General features: G+C 44.9%; 1 protein-coding gene across 8 annotated transcripts in view; it reads left to right on the top strand.

The window, feature by feature from the left end:
* Window positions 1–13,070, top strand: part of ZNF570 (zinc finger protein 570) — a 58,959-nt gene that overhangs the window by 41,698 nt on the left and 4,191 nt on the right. For 6 of the 8 annotated variants that reach the window (XM_031659539.1, XM_017952890.3, XM_017952887.3 and 3 more), the window contains exons 3-6: window positions 4,843–4,958; window positions 5,708–5,753; window positions 9,339–9,465; window positions 10,291–10,386. The exons of 1 other annotated variant lie outside the window; for it this stretch is intronic. In XM_031659539.1, the coding sequence (XP_031515399.1) occupies window positions 5,739–5,753; window positions 9,339–9,465; window positions 10,291–10,386 (238 nt within the window). In that variant the 5' untranslated portion in view covers window positions 4,843–4,958; window positions 5,708–5,738. The remainder of the gene's footprint in view (window positions 1–4,842; window positions 4,959–5,707; window positions 5,754–9,338; window positions 9,466–10,290; window positions 10,387–13,070) is intronic. One more of the 8 variants, XM_031659538.1, reaches the window with a different exon arrangement.

Here is a 13,070-nt window from a genome sequence, read left to right as displayed (position 1 = left end):
CGCAGGAGGTGGAGGCTGCAGTGGGCTGAGATCGCACCACTACACTCCAGTGTGGGCAACAAGAGAGAAACTCTGTCTAGAAAAAAAAAAAAAAAAGCACATCAAATGTTGCATTGCTCTTTTAGAAGGCAAATCTGTCTCTGAGAGGCAGCAAGACTAAGAAGTTATAAACCGAAGCACCACAGCCAGGCTAGTCGGGTGTATATCTCAGTGCTGCTGTGTGCTAGTTCTTCAGCTCTCTCAGGTACTATGTCTTTATCTAGAAACGGAGTGGGACTCGGTTTAGAGGGCAGTGTGAGGAATAAATGAGTCAATTTGAGGAAATAACCTGCACAGTGCCTAAGTTGAGATCAGGGCTCAATAAATACAAGCTAGGCTTTTTTTTTTTCTTTACTATTTCTGTCAGTTTCTATGATGTGTCATAGTTTTATTTGTTCTTCCTATGCAAGACCATGCTTGTTTTGATTGGTCATTATTGTAAATGTTGTTATTGTTATTATTGCTATTATCTAAATAAATATATAATTATGAGGCTATTGGAAAAGTTAGAAAATGAACACTTCAAAAATGCAATGTAAATTCCTTTCGATCCCCTCACTCAGAGAAAGCAACTGTTAATATTTTCATAGATTTGGACTTACATAATTTAAAAAATAGAATTATGCTTCACATCATATGTTATGACTTGTATTTCCTGCTTCAAAATACATCACAAATGTAGTTCCAAATCGGAGTACACCACTCCATTACTATTTCTTTTTTTTTTTTTTCCTGAGGTGGAGTGTCACTCTGTCACCCAGGCTGGAGTGCAGTGGTGCAATCTCGGCTCACTGCAACCTCCGCCTCCTGGGTTCAAGTGATTCTCCCGTCTCAAACTCTCGAGTAGCTGGGATTACAGGTGCCTCCCACCACGCCCAGCTAATTTTTTCTGTTTTTAGTAGAGACGGGGTTTTGCTATGTTGGCCAGGCCAGTCTCGAATTCCTGACCTCAGTTGATCTGCCTGCCTTGGCCTCCCAAAGTGCTGGGATTACAAGGTGTGAGCCACCGCGCCCGGCCTCCACTACTATTTCTAATGCCTGCGTTGTGTTCCATTCTGTGGCTCACCAATATCAGCCCGCCCATCTTTTAATTGCTGGGACAGGCTGGGTGTGGGATTATAGGCTCACACCTATAATCCCAGCACTTTGGGAGGCCAGGGTGGGTGGATTGCTTGAGTCCAGGAGTCCAAGACCAGCCTGGGAAACATGGCGAAACGCTGTCTCTACAAAAGAAAAAAAAAAAAATTAGCCAAGTGCCCTGGTGCACATCTATAGTCCCTCCTACTCGGATGCTGAGGTGGGAGGATCACCTGAGCCCGGGAGTTTGAGGCTGCAGCAAGCCATGATCATGCCACTGTACTCCAGGCTATCTCAAATAAAGAAACAGATAAATGAAAAAATAAATAAATTATTGTTGGTACATTTTGATTGCTTCCAGTTGTTTTACTTTTGTAAGCAAAGGTGAGATGAACATCCTTGTACCTTTATCTTTTATTTTAGTGAGACGAATTAGTTCATAGAGACACATCATTGGATGTTAAAGAGTGGTTTAATGAGTGTGCACTCTAAAAATTCTGATAGGGCCGGGCGTGGTGGCTCACGCCTGTAATCCCAGCACTTTGGGAGGCTGAGGTGGGTGGATCATGAGGTCAGGAGATTGAGACCATCCTGACTAACATGGTGAAACCCCGACTCTACTAAAAATACAAAAAAATTAGCCAGGCTAATTAGCCGCGTGGTGGCGGGCACCTGTAGTCCCAGCTACTGGGGAGGCTGAGGCAGGAGAATGGTGTGAACCCAGGAGGCAGAGCTTGCAGTGATCCCAGATCTCGCCACTGCACTCCAGCCTGGGCAACAGAGTAAGACTCTGTCTCAGAAAAAAAAAAAAAAATTCTGATATAAATTCCCTTCAGAAAGCTGTAATATCCTACCCTCCTACCAGCAGTGTAAGAGATATGATTTCCATCTTTACCAATCTTGTAAGCCAAAAAGACCATTTTAATAATCTTGTAGAAAAGACTTTTACTGAAAAGACTACCAGAAGCAGAAACTATAAGGGGAAAAAAATCAACAAATTGACTATTAAAAATAACCAATAAAACTTGTTTGGTATTTGGAAACTAATAAACCCAAGTTTAAGGACAAATGACAAATAAGGACAAATGTTATCTATAAAAACATGTTTATAACATATGACAAAGGATTAATAGCCTTAATATATAAAGAGCACTTGTAAATTAATTTTTGCACATAACTCAGGAAAATCATAAGTGCATAAACAGATTGTTTACAAAAGAAATGCAAATGGCCAGTAAATAGATGGGGAAAATGTCTTTCTCCATTAGAAATCAAAGGAGGGTAAAATAATAAATAAATGATGGGGATATTGAGACACAGAGAGACTAAGTAACTCATTCAACATCACACATCAGCAAATGGCAGAGCCTGCATTTGAACCCAGGTTTTCAGGTTTTCAGGTCTGTTTGACAGCCTCTTTCTGTTTTCACAGATGAGGAAACAGGCCTAGAGAGGTAAAGTGTCTAGCCCAGATTCTCTCAGTTAGTCAGAGGAAGTGCTTGGCTTCAGACTTGTATCTTGAGTCATTCCTTGGCTCAGGGAGTGACTCAGACACAAGGGTCTTTGTGGCAGTTTCCCGTGCCGCAGTCCCAGAGCAGAGCCATCACTCAGCTATGTCTCCTGCACAGCCTCTGCAGGCTTTTCCTCCTCAGGCCCCAGGCAGTGTTTGGGGAGGGATGAGTGGATGAGTCTCACCATGGGATCTGCTTATCTTCAGGTTCTCTGGGTGCCCTGCAGACCTTTGGATCCTGCCACCTTGCTGGACATTAGGGTTCTCTAGCTCCTGCCAGCCCTTAGAGCCACAGGACCTTGGTTACAACATCTACAAAAGGCCCTGCAGCTGAGTGTGAGTTACTGTTGAGAGACGGAGCTGTGAGCGCCTAGGCAGGCCAGGTTAAAGACCCTCTGTCCAGGAGAAGGGAACTTGGGATGAAAATTCCCTTCTGAAGGAATCACTGAGACCCCATACCTCTTGTCAGAGCAAAGACTCTCACATAAAAGGAAATAGCTTCATCCTTGAGCCAGAAGCTGACCAACCTGAAGACGTTACTCTTTCCAGGGACTCTCCATGGCTACATGAAGGGAGGAGGGTCAGCCCAAGATCCAGGGAGACAGAGTGAAGGGAGAGGTAGGGAGGCCAAAGTTTCAGTGCAGGTGCGATAGGTACGTTCTTTCAGGAGAAGGGGACATCCATCTAGCCCAGTGCATTCTGCTATCTTGTGGTATGGGGTATGGCCCATCCGCTCCTTTATTCTTGCTGGACCTTTCTAGACTTGCTCTCCTGTCATTTTTGGTACCTCATCTGGCCTCTTGGAATGTGATGAGTTCATTCCATCCTGACTCAGAGGCAGAAAAGGCCCTGGATTCTCAGAACGGTGGTGGTGGCAGAATTTATGGGCCTACTGTATATAATTTTGTTTTGTTTTGTTTTTTGAGACGGAGTTTCACTCTTGTCACCCAGGCTGGAGTACAATGGCACAATCTCTGAATTACAGACATGCACCACCATGCCCAGCTAATTTTTGTATTTTTAGTAGAGACAGTTTCACCATGTTGACCAGGTTGTTCTCGAACTCCTGACCTCAAGCGATCCGCCCACCTCGGCCTCCCAAAGTGCTGGGATTACGGGCATGAATCACCGTGCATGACCAATTTTTTTTTTTTTGAGATGGAGTTTCACTCTTGTTGCCCAGGCTGGAGTGCAATGGCGCGATCGCAGCTCACTGCAGCCTCCGCCTCCTGGGTTCAAGGGATTCTCCTGCCTCAGCCTCCCGAGTGGCTGGGATTATAGGCACACATCACCACACTCGGCTAATTTTGTACTTTTAGTAGAGATGGGGTTTCACTATGTTGGTCATGCTTGTCTGAAACTCCCGACCTCAGGTTATCCACCTGCCTCAGCCTCCCAAAGTGCTGGGATTACAGGGGTAAGCCACCGCACCCAGCCTTTTGTTTTTAACTAAACATTTTATTTGGAAATTGTTTTCCAAAAAAAAGTAAGAATATTACTGTGGTCTCCTATGTATTCCTTACCTAGGTTCATCTATATAAAGCCATGTTTACATGTGCTGTCTTTCTATATACAAATATATATGTATATAGATGATTATGTTATATCATAAATATATCATTCTTATTCTTTCTTTTCTTTAACTACTTAAGACTAACTTGCGGACATGATGCTCCTTTACCCATAAGTACTTCAGGGTATATTTCCTAAGAATGAGAACATTTTCTTATATAACTGGTAGTTTTCAGAACCAGGCAATTAACACTGATTACTAAGTCAGTGTTATAATGATTTAATAATCATGATAACTAGACTAATACAGAATATAGACTAGACTAATCCAGTCTACAACCAGATGTCAACTGTCACTTTATAGCAACTTTTCTTTCTTTTTTTTTTTTTTTGAGACCAAGTCTCACTCTTGTCACCCAGGCTGGAGTGCAATGGCGTGATCTCGGCTCACTGCAACCTCTGCCTTCTGGGTTCAAATGATTCTCCTGCCTCAGGCTCCTGAGTAGCTGGGATTAGAGGCGCCTGCCACCATGCCTGGCTAATTTGTGTAGTTTTAGTAGAGACGGGGTTTCACCACCTTGGCCAGGCTGGTCTCAAACTCCTGACCTCAGGCGATCCACGCACCTCGGCCTCCCAAAGTGCTGGGATTACAGGCGTGAGCCACTGTGCCTGGCCCTATAGCAACTTTTCTTTTTCCATCCCAGGATCCAATCCAGGATCATATGCTGCCTTCAGGTGACACATCCCTTTAGTCTCCTTTAATCAGGAACAGTTTCTCGGTCTTCATATTCCATGAAGTCGACATTTTTGAAGAGTATAGGTAGGTTATTTTTTATATTGTAACTCAGTATGGTTTTGTCTGATGTCTCTCTTCATTGATTAGGTTCAGGTATGCATTTGGGGTGTGAATACCACAGAAGGGATGTTGTACCCTTCACAGTGCATTATATCAGAAGGCACATGATGTCTTATATCTCATTACTGGTCATGTTAACTGATCACTTGACTAAGCGATACTGCCAAGTTTTTCCAAGAAAAAGTTACTTCTTTTCCTTTTATAATCTTTAAATGTCTTGGGGTGTGGGGCATTTAGATACTATGGCAACCATGCTTTATGGTCTACGCTTTATGACCTGTACAATATTTCAAAGTATTTGAAACAAGTAAGAGATAAAGGATATTTATTTGTTTATTTATTATTTAATTTTTGAGACAGGGTCTTACTCTGTTACCCAGGCCAGATTGCAGTAGTAGGATCATGGCTCACTGCAGCTTTGACCTCCTAGGCTCAAGTGATCCCCCACCTCAGCCTCCTGGATAGCTGGGACTACAGGTGTATAACACCATGCCTGGCTAATTTTTTCTCTTTTTTTGTAGAGACAGCATTTTGCCATATTGTCCAGGCTGGTCTCTAGCTCCTGGCCTCAAATAAGGTGTGAGCCACCACACCCAGCTAAAAGCATGGATTTTTGTATAAGATTTACAAAGGAAATTTGCAATTTCTAAGACAGGCCTAGTCCCTTACACTCTGTTCTTTTTCTCCATCTTCTTCCCCCCACATGTCTACAGGTGTCAGATCTTTTTCCAAGAACAGCAGAAAATGATCGAGTACCAGGTGAGTATCACATTAAGTAACCCAGTTTTCCTTCCTGGGGAAACTGTCCTAGAAAAAAAAGTATGCATTGTAAGTATGTACAGTTTATACATACAAGCTGGGTTCTCAGGGAAGCTGACTCATAGATGGAGATTTTTCTCACCGGAGGTTTATTAGGCAGGCTCTTAGAACCCCTGTAAGGCAGTGAGGGAAGCTGGATTGGGCTGAGGGAGTTGTTGAACAGAGGCCTCAGGGAATCTTATACTCTGGAGCTGGGATGGCCTTCAGCATTGTTGTGAATGGAGGCAAGGAGGCTTTTATATTCTGAAATCAACTAATCATTGATTGTAGGCTGCCTCAGGAGGGTAGATATCCTTGGATGGCACAGTACCCTTTGTCCAAGGATAATTCTCAGAAAGATTTTAAGCTGGCCACTAGCGGTAGCTCACACCTGTAATCCCAGCACTTTGGGAGGCCAAGGCAGTTGGATCACCTGAGGTCAGGAGTTTGAGACCAGCCTGGCCAACACGGTGAAACCCTGTCTCTACTAAAAAAAAATACAAAAATTACCTGGGCATGGTGGCGCGTGCCTGTATTCCCAGTTACTCGGGAGTCTGAGGCAGGAGAATCTCTTGAGCCCAGGAGATGGAGGTTGTAGTTAGCTGAGATTGCGCCACTGCACTCCAGCCTGGGCAACACAGCAAGACTCCGTCTCAAAATTAATTAATTAATTAAGTAAAATCAACCAAGAGAAGAGGCCGATGAATTAGAGTTTAGGAGAGTTCCACATATAGAACTTCTGTCCTCTCCGAAGGGAGCCCAAAACAGTGCTAAATCCTCCCAGCAGTAACGTGTGCCAATACACATGGAGCCTTGCCAACCAGGAAAGTGCACCTAAGCCCTGGTGTCCACTTTTTATTGGTGGTTGATCATGTAGAAAGGCTTGACTGTTCCCACTGCTGACCTCAGTTTCCAGCCCTTCCAAGAGGTTGAGCTGATACCTGTGACCTAAAGCCCTCATTATAAACCACATCATTAGACTATCTAGTGTGGCCCAAGGCCAATAGGTAAACAAGGACACTCTGAGGACATTCCAAGAGTATAGAGATTACTTCCCAGGAGCTGAGGGCAAAGGCCACACCTCTCTTTTGGCAAGGTCAAATTCTTTACCACACAGTCACTTCAAGACAGGATCACCAGGACTTTCCTAGGCTGGTACCCATGGGTCTCCCTCAGTGACTGTCCTGCTCCTTCACAACTTATGCCAGGATCTCCAGGGCTATCAGTTCTTTTTTCCTTTTTTTTTTTTTTTTGAGACGGAGTCTCACTCTGTCGCCTAGGCTAGAGTGCAGTGGCGCGATCTCGGCTCACTGCAAGCTCTGCCTCCCGGGTTCACGCCACTCTCCTGCCTCAGCCTCCTGAGCAGCTGGGACTACAGGCGCCCGCCACCTCTCCTTTTTTTGCTCTCCTTTTTTTGTTTTGTTGTTTTAATTTTAAAAAAATTTTTGTGGCTACATAGTAGGTGTGTGTATTTATGGCTACATGTTTTGGTACAGGCATCATGCAACGTGAAATAATCACCCCATGCAGAATGGGGTCTGCTCTTCGTTACAGCGTTCTATCTTTCTCTAATGGTTACTGTCCTGCTTGTGAACATCACCTTTCACACAGGTTACTATAGGGTCTTTCCTCTCACTTCCCGCCAGGTCACCCACCACACTTCTCTTTCCATCCATTGGCTTTAAAACTGCCTGTGAGTTTACATTGAAAGTGCATCTCTTGTAGGCAGCATTTTTTTTTTTTTATTCAGTCTGACGATCTCTGCCTTTTTGGAGTGTTTAGTCTTTTTTTTTTTTTTTTTTGAGACAGAGTCTCATTTTATTACCCAGGGTAGAGTGCAGTGGCACTTTCTGGGCTCACTGAATGTTCTGCCTCCCAGCTTCAAGCGATTCTCCTGCCTCAGCCTCCTGAAGTGCTTGGATTACAGTCATGAGCCACCGTGCCTGGCCTGGAGTGTTCAGTCTTATATTAAATTATATTACATTTAATGTTTATTAAATTACATTATTGGTATAGTAGGATTTATATCTGTCATTTTTGTGTCTGTTTTCTATTTATCCCATCTACTCTTTTGTTCCTCTATTTCTTCTTTCCTCTCTTTTGTTGTGCTATTGTGGATGAATGGAACAGTTTTCAGAATTCTGTTTATTTATATCAGGTACACCTCTCATTATGATTTAGTGGTTACTCTAGGGATACAATATATGTCTTTAACTTTTCACAGTTTATTTAGAGTTATCATTATACCACTTCACATAGAATGCAAGAAGCTCACCTCATGCCTTCTAGAATATGCTTTCTGTGTACACTTCTTCTTGGATAGGGTTTTCATTGTCCTAAAGTCCATAATTTCTTTCTTTTTTTTTTTTTGAGTCAGAGTCTCGGCCTGGCCTCCAGGCTGGAGTGCAATGGCACAATCTCAGCTCACTGCAACCTCTGCTTCCCGGGTTCTAGCGATTCTCCTGCCTTAGCCTCCTGAGTAGCTGAGACTACAGGCACCCGCCACCATGTCCGGCTAATTTTTCTATTTTTAGTAGAGATGGGGTTTCACCATGTTGGCCAGGCTTGTCTTGAACACCTGACCTCAGGTGATCCACCCATCTCAGCCTCCTAAAGTGCTGGGATTACAGGGGTAAGCCACCACGCCCGGCCCTAAAGCACATCATTTCATTGCTGGCCGACCTCTACATGCTTTTCTCTTGTTACAAGGTAACTTGCCACCCCTAAAATCGCCGTTTTGCCCCACAGTCTTTGTTCCCACTGCTCCCCTGCATAGAATGCAGTTTTCCGTCTTCCTGGGGAGACTCAGCTTTCCATATCCCTGGGCTCTGAAGCCTAACCGGACCCTAAAAAATTTAACAGACCATTCGCTTCTCTGTATGCCATAGCCTAGATGTCCTGCCATCACAGCTCTTGTGACACTTTTACCCTGATGGCTTTACATGTTGCTCTCTCTGTGCCAGACAGTGAGCTTCTTGAGGTCAGGACCCATCTATGATTGTGATCCCAGCAACACACAGTAGGTCTTCAATTTTTGTTGACTCAAAGTATGAATGGCAACGGTAGATAGCTTCCAATGTGATTTTCGTTTTCCCCACCATATATAACACAAAGCCAAGAATATAAAAGACCTTCCAGATAGATAATAAGCTCTAACTTATAAACATTATGGAAATCAGCACCATCTCTTGCACAAACTTTTTTTCTTTCTCTTTTCTTTTTTGAGATGGAGTCTTGCTCTATAGCCCAAGCTAGAGTACAGAGGTGCGATCTCGGCTCACTGCAACCTCCGCCTCTTAGGTTCAAGTGATTCTCCCACCTCAGCCTCCCAAGTAGCTGGGATTACAAGTGTGCATCACCATGCCTGGCTAATTTTTGTATTTTCAGTATAGATGAGGTTTCACCATGTTTTCCAGGCTGGTCTTGAACTCCTGATCCTCCTGCCTTGGCCTCCCAAAGTGCTGGGATTACAGGCATGAGCCACCATGCCTGGCCATGCACAAACATTTTTTTCTACATGACTCAATGTCATTTTTGTTTCAACAGACACCTGTGTCATTCAAAGATGTAGTTGTGGGCTTCACCCAAGAGGAGTGGCACCGGCTGAGTCCTGCTCAAAGGGCCCTGTACCGGGATGTGATGCTGGAAACCTATAGCAACCTCGTCTCAGTGGGTAAGAACACCTTCACCATACAATGCAGATTATGTTCAAATGACCACCTTTCCTTTTTCAGTTGCTAAAAGCAACTGGAGTACTTTGGGAGGCCAAGGCAGGTGGATCACCTGATGTCAGGAGTTTGAAACCAGCCTGGTCAACATGGTGAACCCTGTCTCTACTAAAAATACAAAAATTAGCTGGGTGTGGAACCAGGTGCCTGTAATCCCAGCTACTTGGGAGACTGAGGCAGGAGAATCGCTTGAACCTGGGAGGCGGAGGTTGCAGTGAGCTGAGATCACACCATTGCCTTCCAGCCTGGGCAACAAGAGTGAAATTCTGTCTCAAAAAAAAAAAAAAAAAAGCAACTGAAGTACCTAGAACCTCTGAATTATTAAATAATTAAATAATTATTTATTTAATAATTATCTAGCACTTTCTATGTGCCAGAAACTGTTTTAGCCACTTTAAAAATATTAACTCATTTCATCCTCATAAAAGCCTTATGAGGTAGTTACTATTAGTACCACTTTTTTACAGGAAATTGAGGTACAGAAAGGTGAAGTAACTTGCCCAGAGTCACCCAGCTAGTAGATAACAGAGTCAGGATTTGAACCTCAGTGTTCTGGCGGCACAGAATGCATTCTTACCCTGTGCTGCTGCCTCAGTGGGTATGGCTTGAGTTTCCGTAGTCCTGGATTACTAATTCCATTTGGTTCTGGACAAGGTGTGTGTTTAGTCCCCTCCAAAGTATAACATCTGTTGTGCAGCCTTTAAAGCTGCCTGAGAGGCCCTGAAGACCAAGGAGCTCAGTCCAAGGCCTGGATCATTTCCCTGCAACAGGTTATGAAGGCACCAAACCAGATGTGATCCTCAGGCTGGAGCAGGAAGAAGCACCATGGATTGGTGAGGCAGCATGCCCGGGCTGCCACTGTTGGGGTAAGTGTAATAAATCTAGCAAAAGGGGTACTGAAGGAGGCTGGCACCTTTGGAATTTTGTTCAGCGTTCTTCTCTTAAAAGCCTTGACATTCCTCCGAGAACTTCAGCCACATTAATGCCTCTTTAACCTCCATGCAACCCCAACGCCTGAATCTGAGTGTTTTTCTCAGCTCCACTTGATTGCACCTCTGCCCTTATGTGCTTGGTCCATCTCTCTTTCTCCAGAATCTTTCACATGCAGGTATTCTTACAAATAAAAGCTTCTATGATTCTCCTGTTCCTGCTTCCTATTCTGCGTTCTGACACTTTCCAGATGAAATGCTTCAGAGCTACCTGCTTTCCCTAATTTCTGCACTTAAATTTAAATCACTCCCATAGACAGATGACTGTGGGATCAGAGAAGAGGAAGCGGTGAATTCCATGTTGGGGTGGGGAGGTGTGAAGGAAATGCCTGAGCTGGGCCCATCTTAACCACTGCTGACTAACACTCAGACTCACTGCCCCTCTCCCTTCAGCTCTGAGACATTCCAGCAATGCCCATGGTACCCTGAGGGTTGATGGATGGCCCACTCTTAGGGATGCCTCGGAACTTCTGCTTCTGGCACTCTCTGGCGTGTGTTTCTCCATTAAAGTGTGCTCTTCAGCCGTCCTGAGACTGTGGTATCCTGGTTATCAGTTGCCCTGCTTTTCTTTTCTTCTCCTCTTCTGAAAATTTCATAACTGCAAATTCCACAAGAATGTATCTAGTCAGCCTCTGTTTTTCCAACTGCTCTGTTATTATCTATTTCCCTGGCTCAAACCCAGCATTTTCCTTCCAAGGAAGGATTGCATTTTCTGTCTTCCAAAACTTGGTTCTCTTTCCAGTGGTGTAACCCTCTCAAAGAACTCACCCATTCTGAGAGTACATGATTCTCACAACCAGCCTCTTTGCCGTGTTGGCCCCTTTCTCCCCCTTGCTCTGCCCAGCCCCGCATTTAACCAGTCTGTGGACTACACTACAGGTGTGCACTTCCCCTGTTCTTTGTGTGTCAAAAACGAAAATCATCTTCATTTGTCCTTGCTACCCCTGCCACACACTCACCCTCACACACACACATGCACACACACACACCACTTCATCTTGCTTTTTATTTCAGAGCTTTGCTGCCGTGTGGTCATTTTGAATCTTCTGCCTTGCCGGGCGCGGTGGCTCACGCCTGTAATCCCAGCACTTTGGGAGGCTGAGGCGGGCGGATCACGAGGTCAGGAGATCGAGACCATAGTGAAACCCTGTCTCTACTAAAAATACAAAAAATTAGCCGGGCGCGGTGGCGGGCGCCTGTAGTCCCACCTGCTCGGGAGGCTGAGGCAGGAGAATGGCGTGAACCCGGGAAGCGGAGCTTGCAGTGAGCTGAGATCCGGCCACCGCACTCCAGCCTGGGCAACAGAGCGAGACTCCGTCTCAAAAAAAAAAAAAAAAAAATGAATCTTCTGCCTTTACCACTCACTCTAACTGTTCCATTCATATGTGTGGTTTTGTTGATTTTTTTTTTCTTCTGAGAAATGGCTTTAAATCTTCCTCACTGCCTTTTTTTTTTTTTTTTTCTTTTTGAGACAGGGTCTCACTCTGTCACCCAGGCTGGAGTGCAGTGGCATGATCATGGCTCACTGCAGCCTCGACCTCCCAGGCTCAAGCGATCCTTCCACCTCTTAACCTCCCGAGTAACTGGGATTACATTCGCGCTACCACACCTGGCTAGTTTTCATATTTTTTTGTAGAGAAGAGGTTTTGCAATGCCGCTGAGGCTGGTCTCAAACTCTTGGGCTCAAGCAGTTCACCTGCTTCAGCCTCCCAAAGTGCTGGAAATACTGGCATGAACCACCATGCCCAGTCCTTCTCCACTTTTTTTTTTTTTTGCAGATGAAATTTCGTTCTGTCGCGCAGGCTGGAGTGCAGTGGCGCCATCTCAGCTAACTGCAACCTCCGCCTCCTGGGTTTAAGCAGTTCTCTCTCAGCCTCCCCAGTAGCTGGGATTACAGGCACATGCCACCACGCCCGGCTAATTTTTGTATTTTTAGTAGAGATGGGGTTTCACCATCTTGGCCAGGCTGGTCTTGATCTCCTGACTTCATGATCCACCCACCTTAGCCTCCCAAAGTGCTGGGATTACTGGCGTGAGCCATCGCGCCTGGTCCCACTTTTAATTTTCCGCTTATATCTCCTAAAATCAGACCTAGATTATCTCATGACTGAATATCTTTTTTTTTTTTTTTTTTGAGAGGGAGTCTCGCGCTGTCGCCCAGGCTGGAGTGCAGTGGCCGGATCTCAGCTCACTGCAAGCTCCGCCTCCCGGGTTTGCGCCATTCTCCTGCCTCAGCCTCCTGAGTAGCTGGGACTACAGGCGCCCGCCACCTCGCCCGGCTAGTTTTTTGTATTTTTTAGTAGAGACGGGGTTTCACTGTGTTAGCCAGGATGGTCTCGATCTCCTGACCTCGTGATCCGCCCGTCTCGGCCTCCCAAAGTGCTGGGATTACAGGCTTGAGCCACCGTGCCCGGCCATGACTGAATATCTTTAAGTGAGGGGTTACTAATTATTTTTGTGCCATGGACTTCTTAGGCATTCTTTTGAAGGCTGTAGACCTCACTTCTATGTATAAAAATACAATAAAATTCATAAGATTATAGAAAATAGTTATCAAAATA

The sequence above is a fragment of the Papio anubis genome, chromosome 20 (assembly GCF_008728515.1).
Source record: "Papio anubis isolate 15944 chromosome 20, Panubis1.0, whole genome shotgun sequence".
In the NCBI taxonomy this organism is placed as follows: domain Eukaryota; kingdom Metazoa; phylum Chordata; class Mammalia; order Primates; family Cercopithecidae; genus Papio; species Papio anubis.
This window is presented reverse-complemented; position numbering and strand designations above follow the sequence as displayed.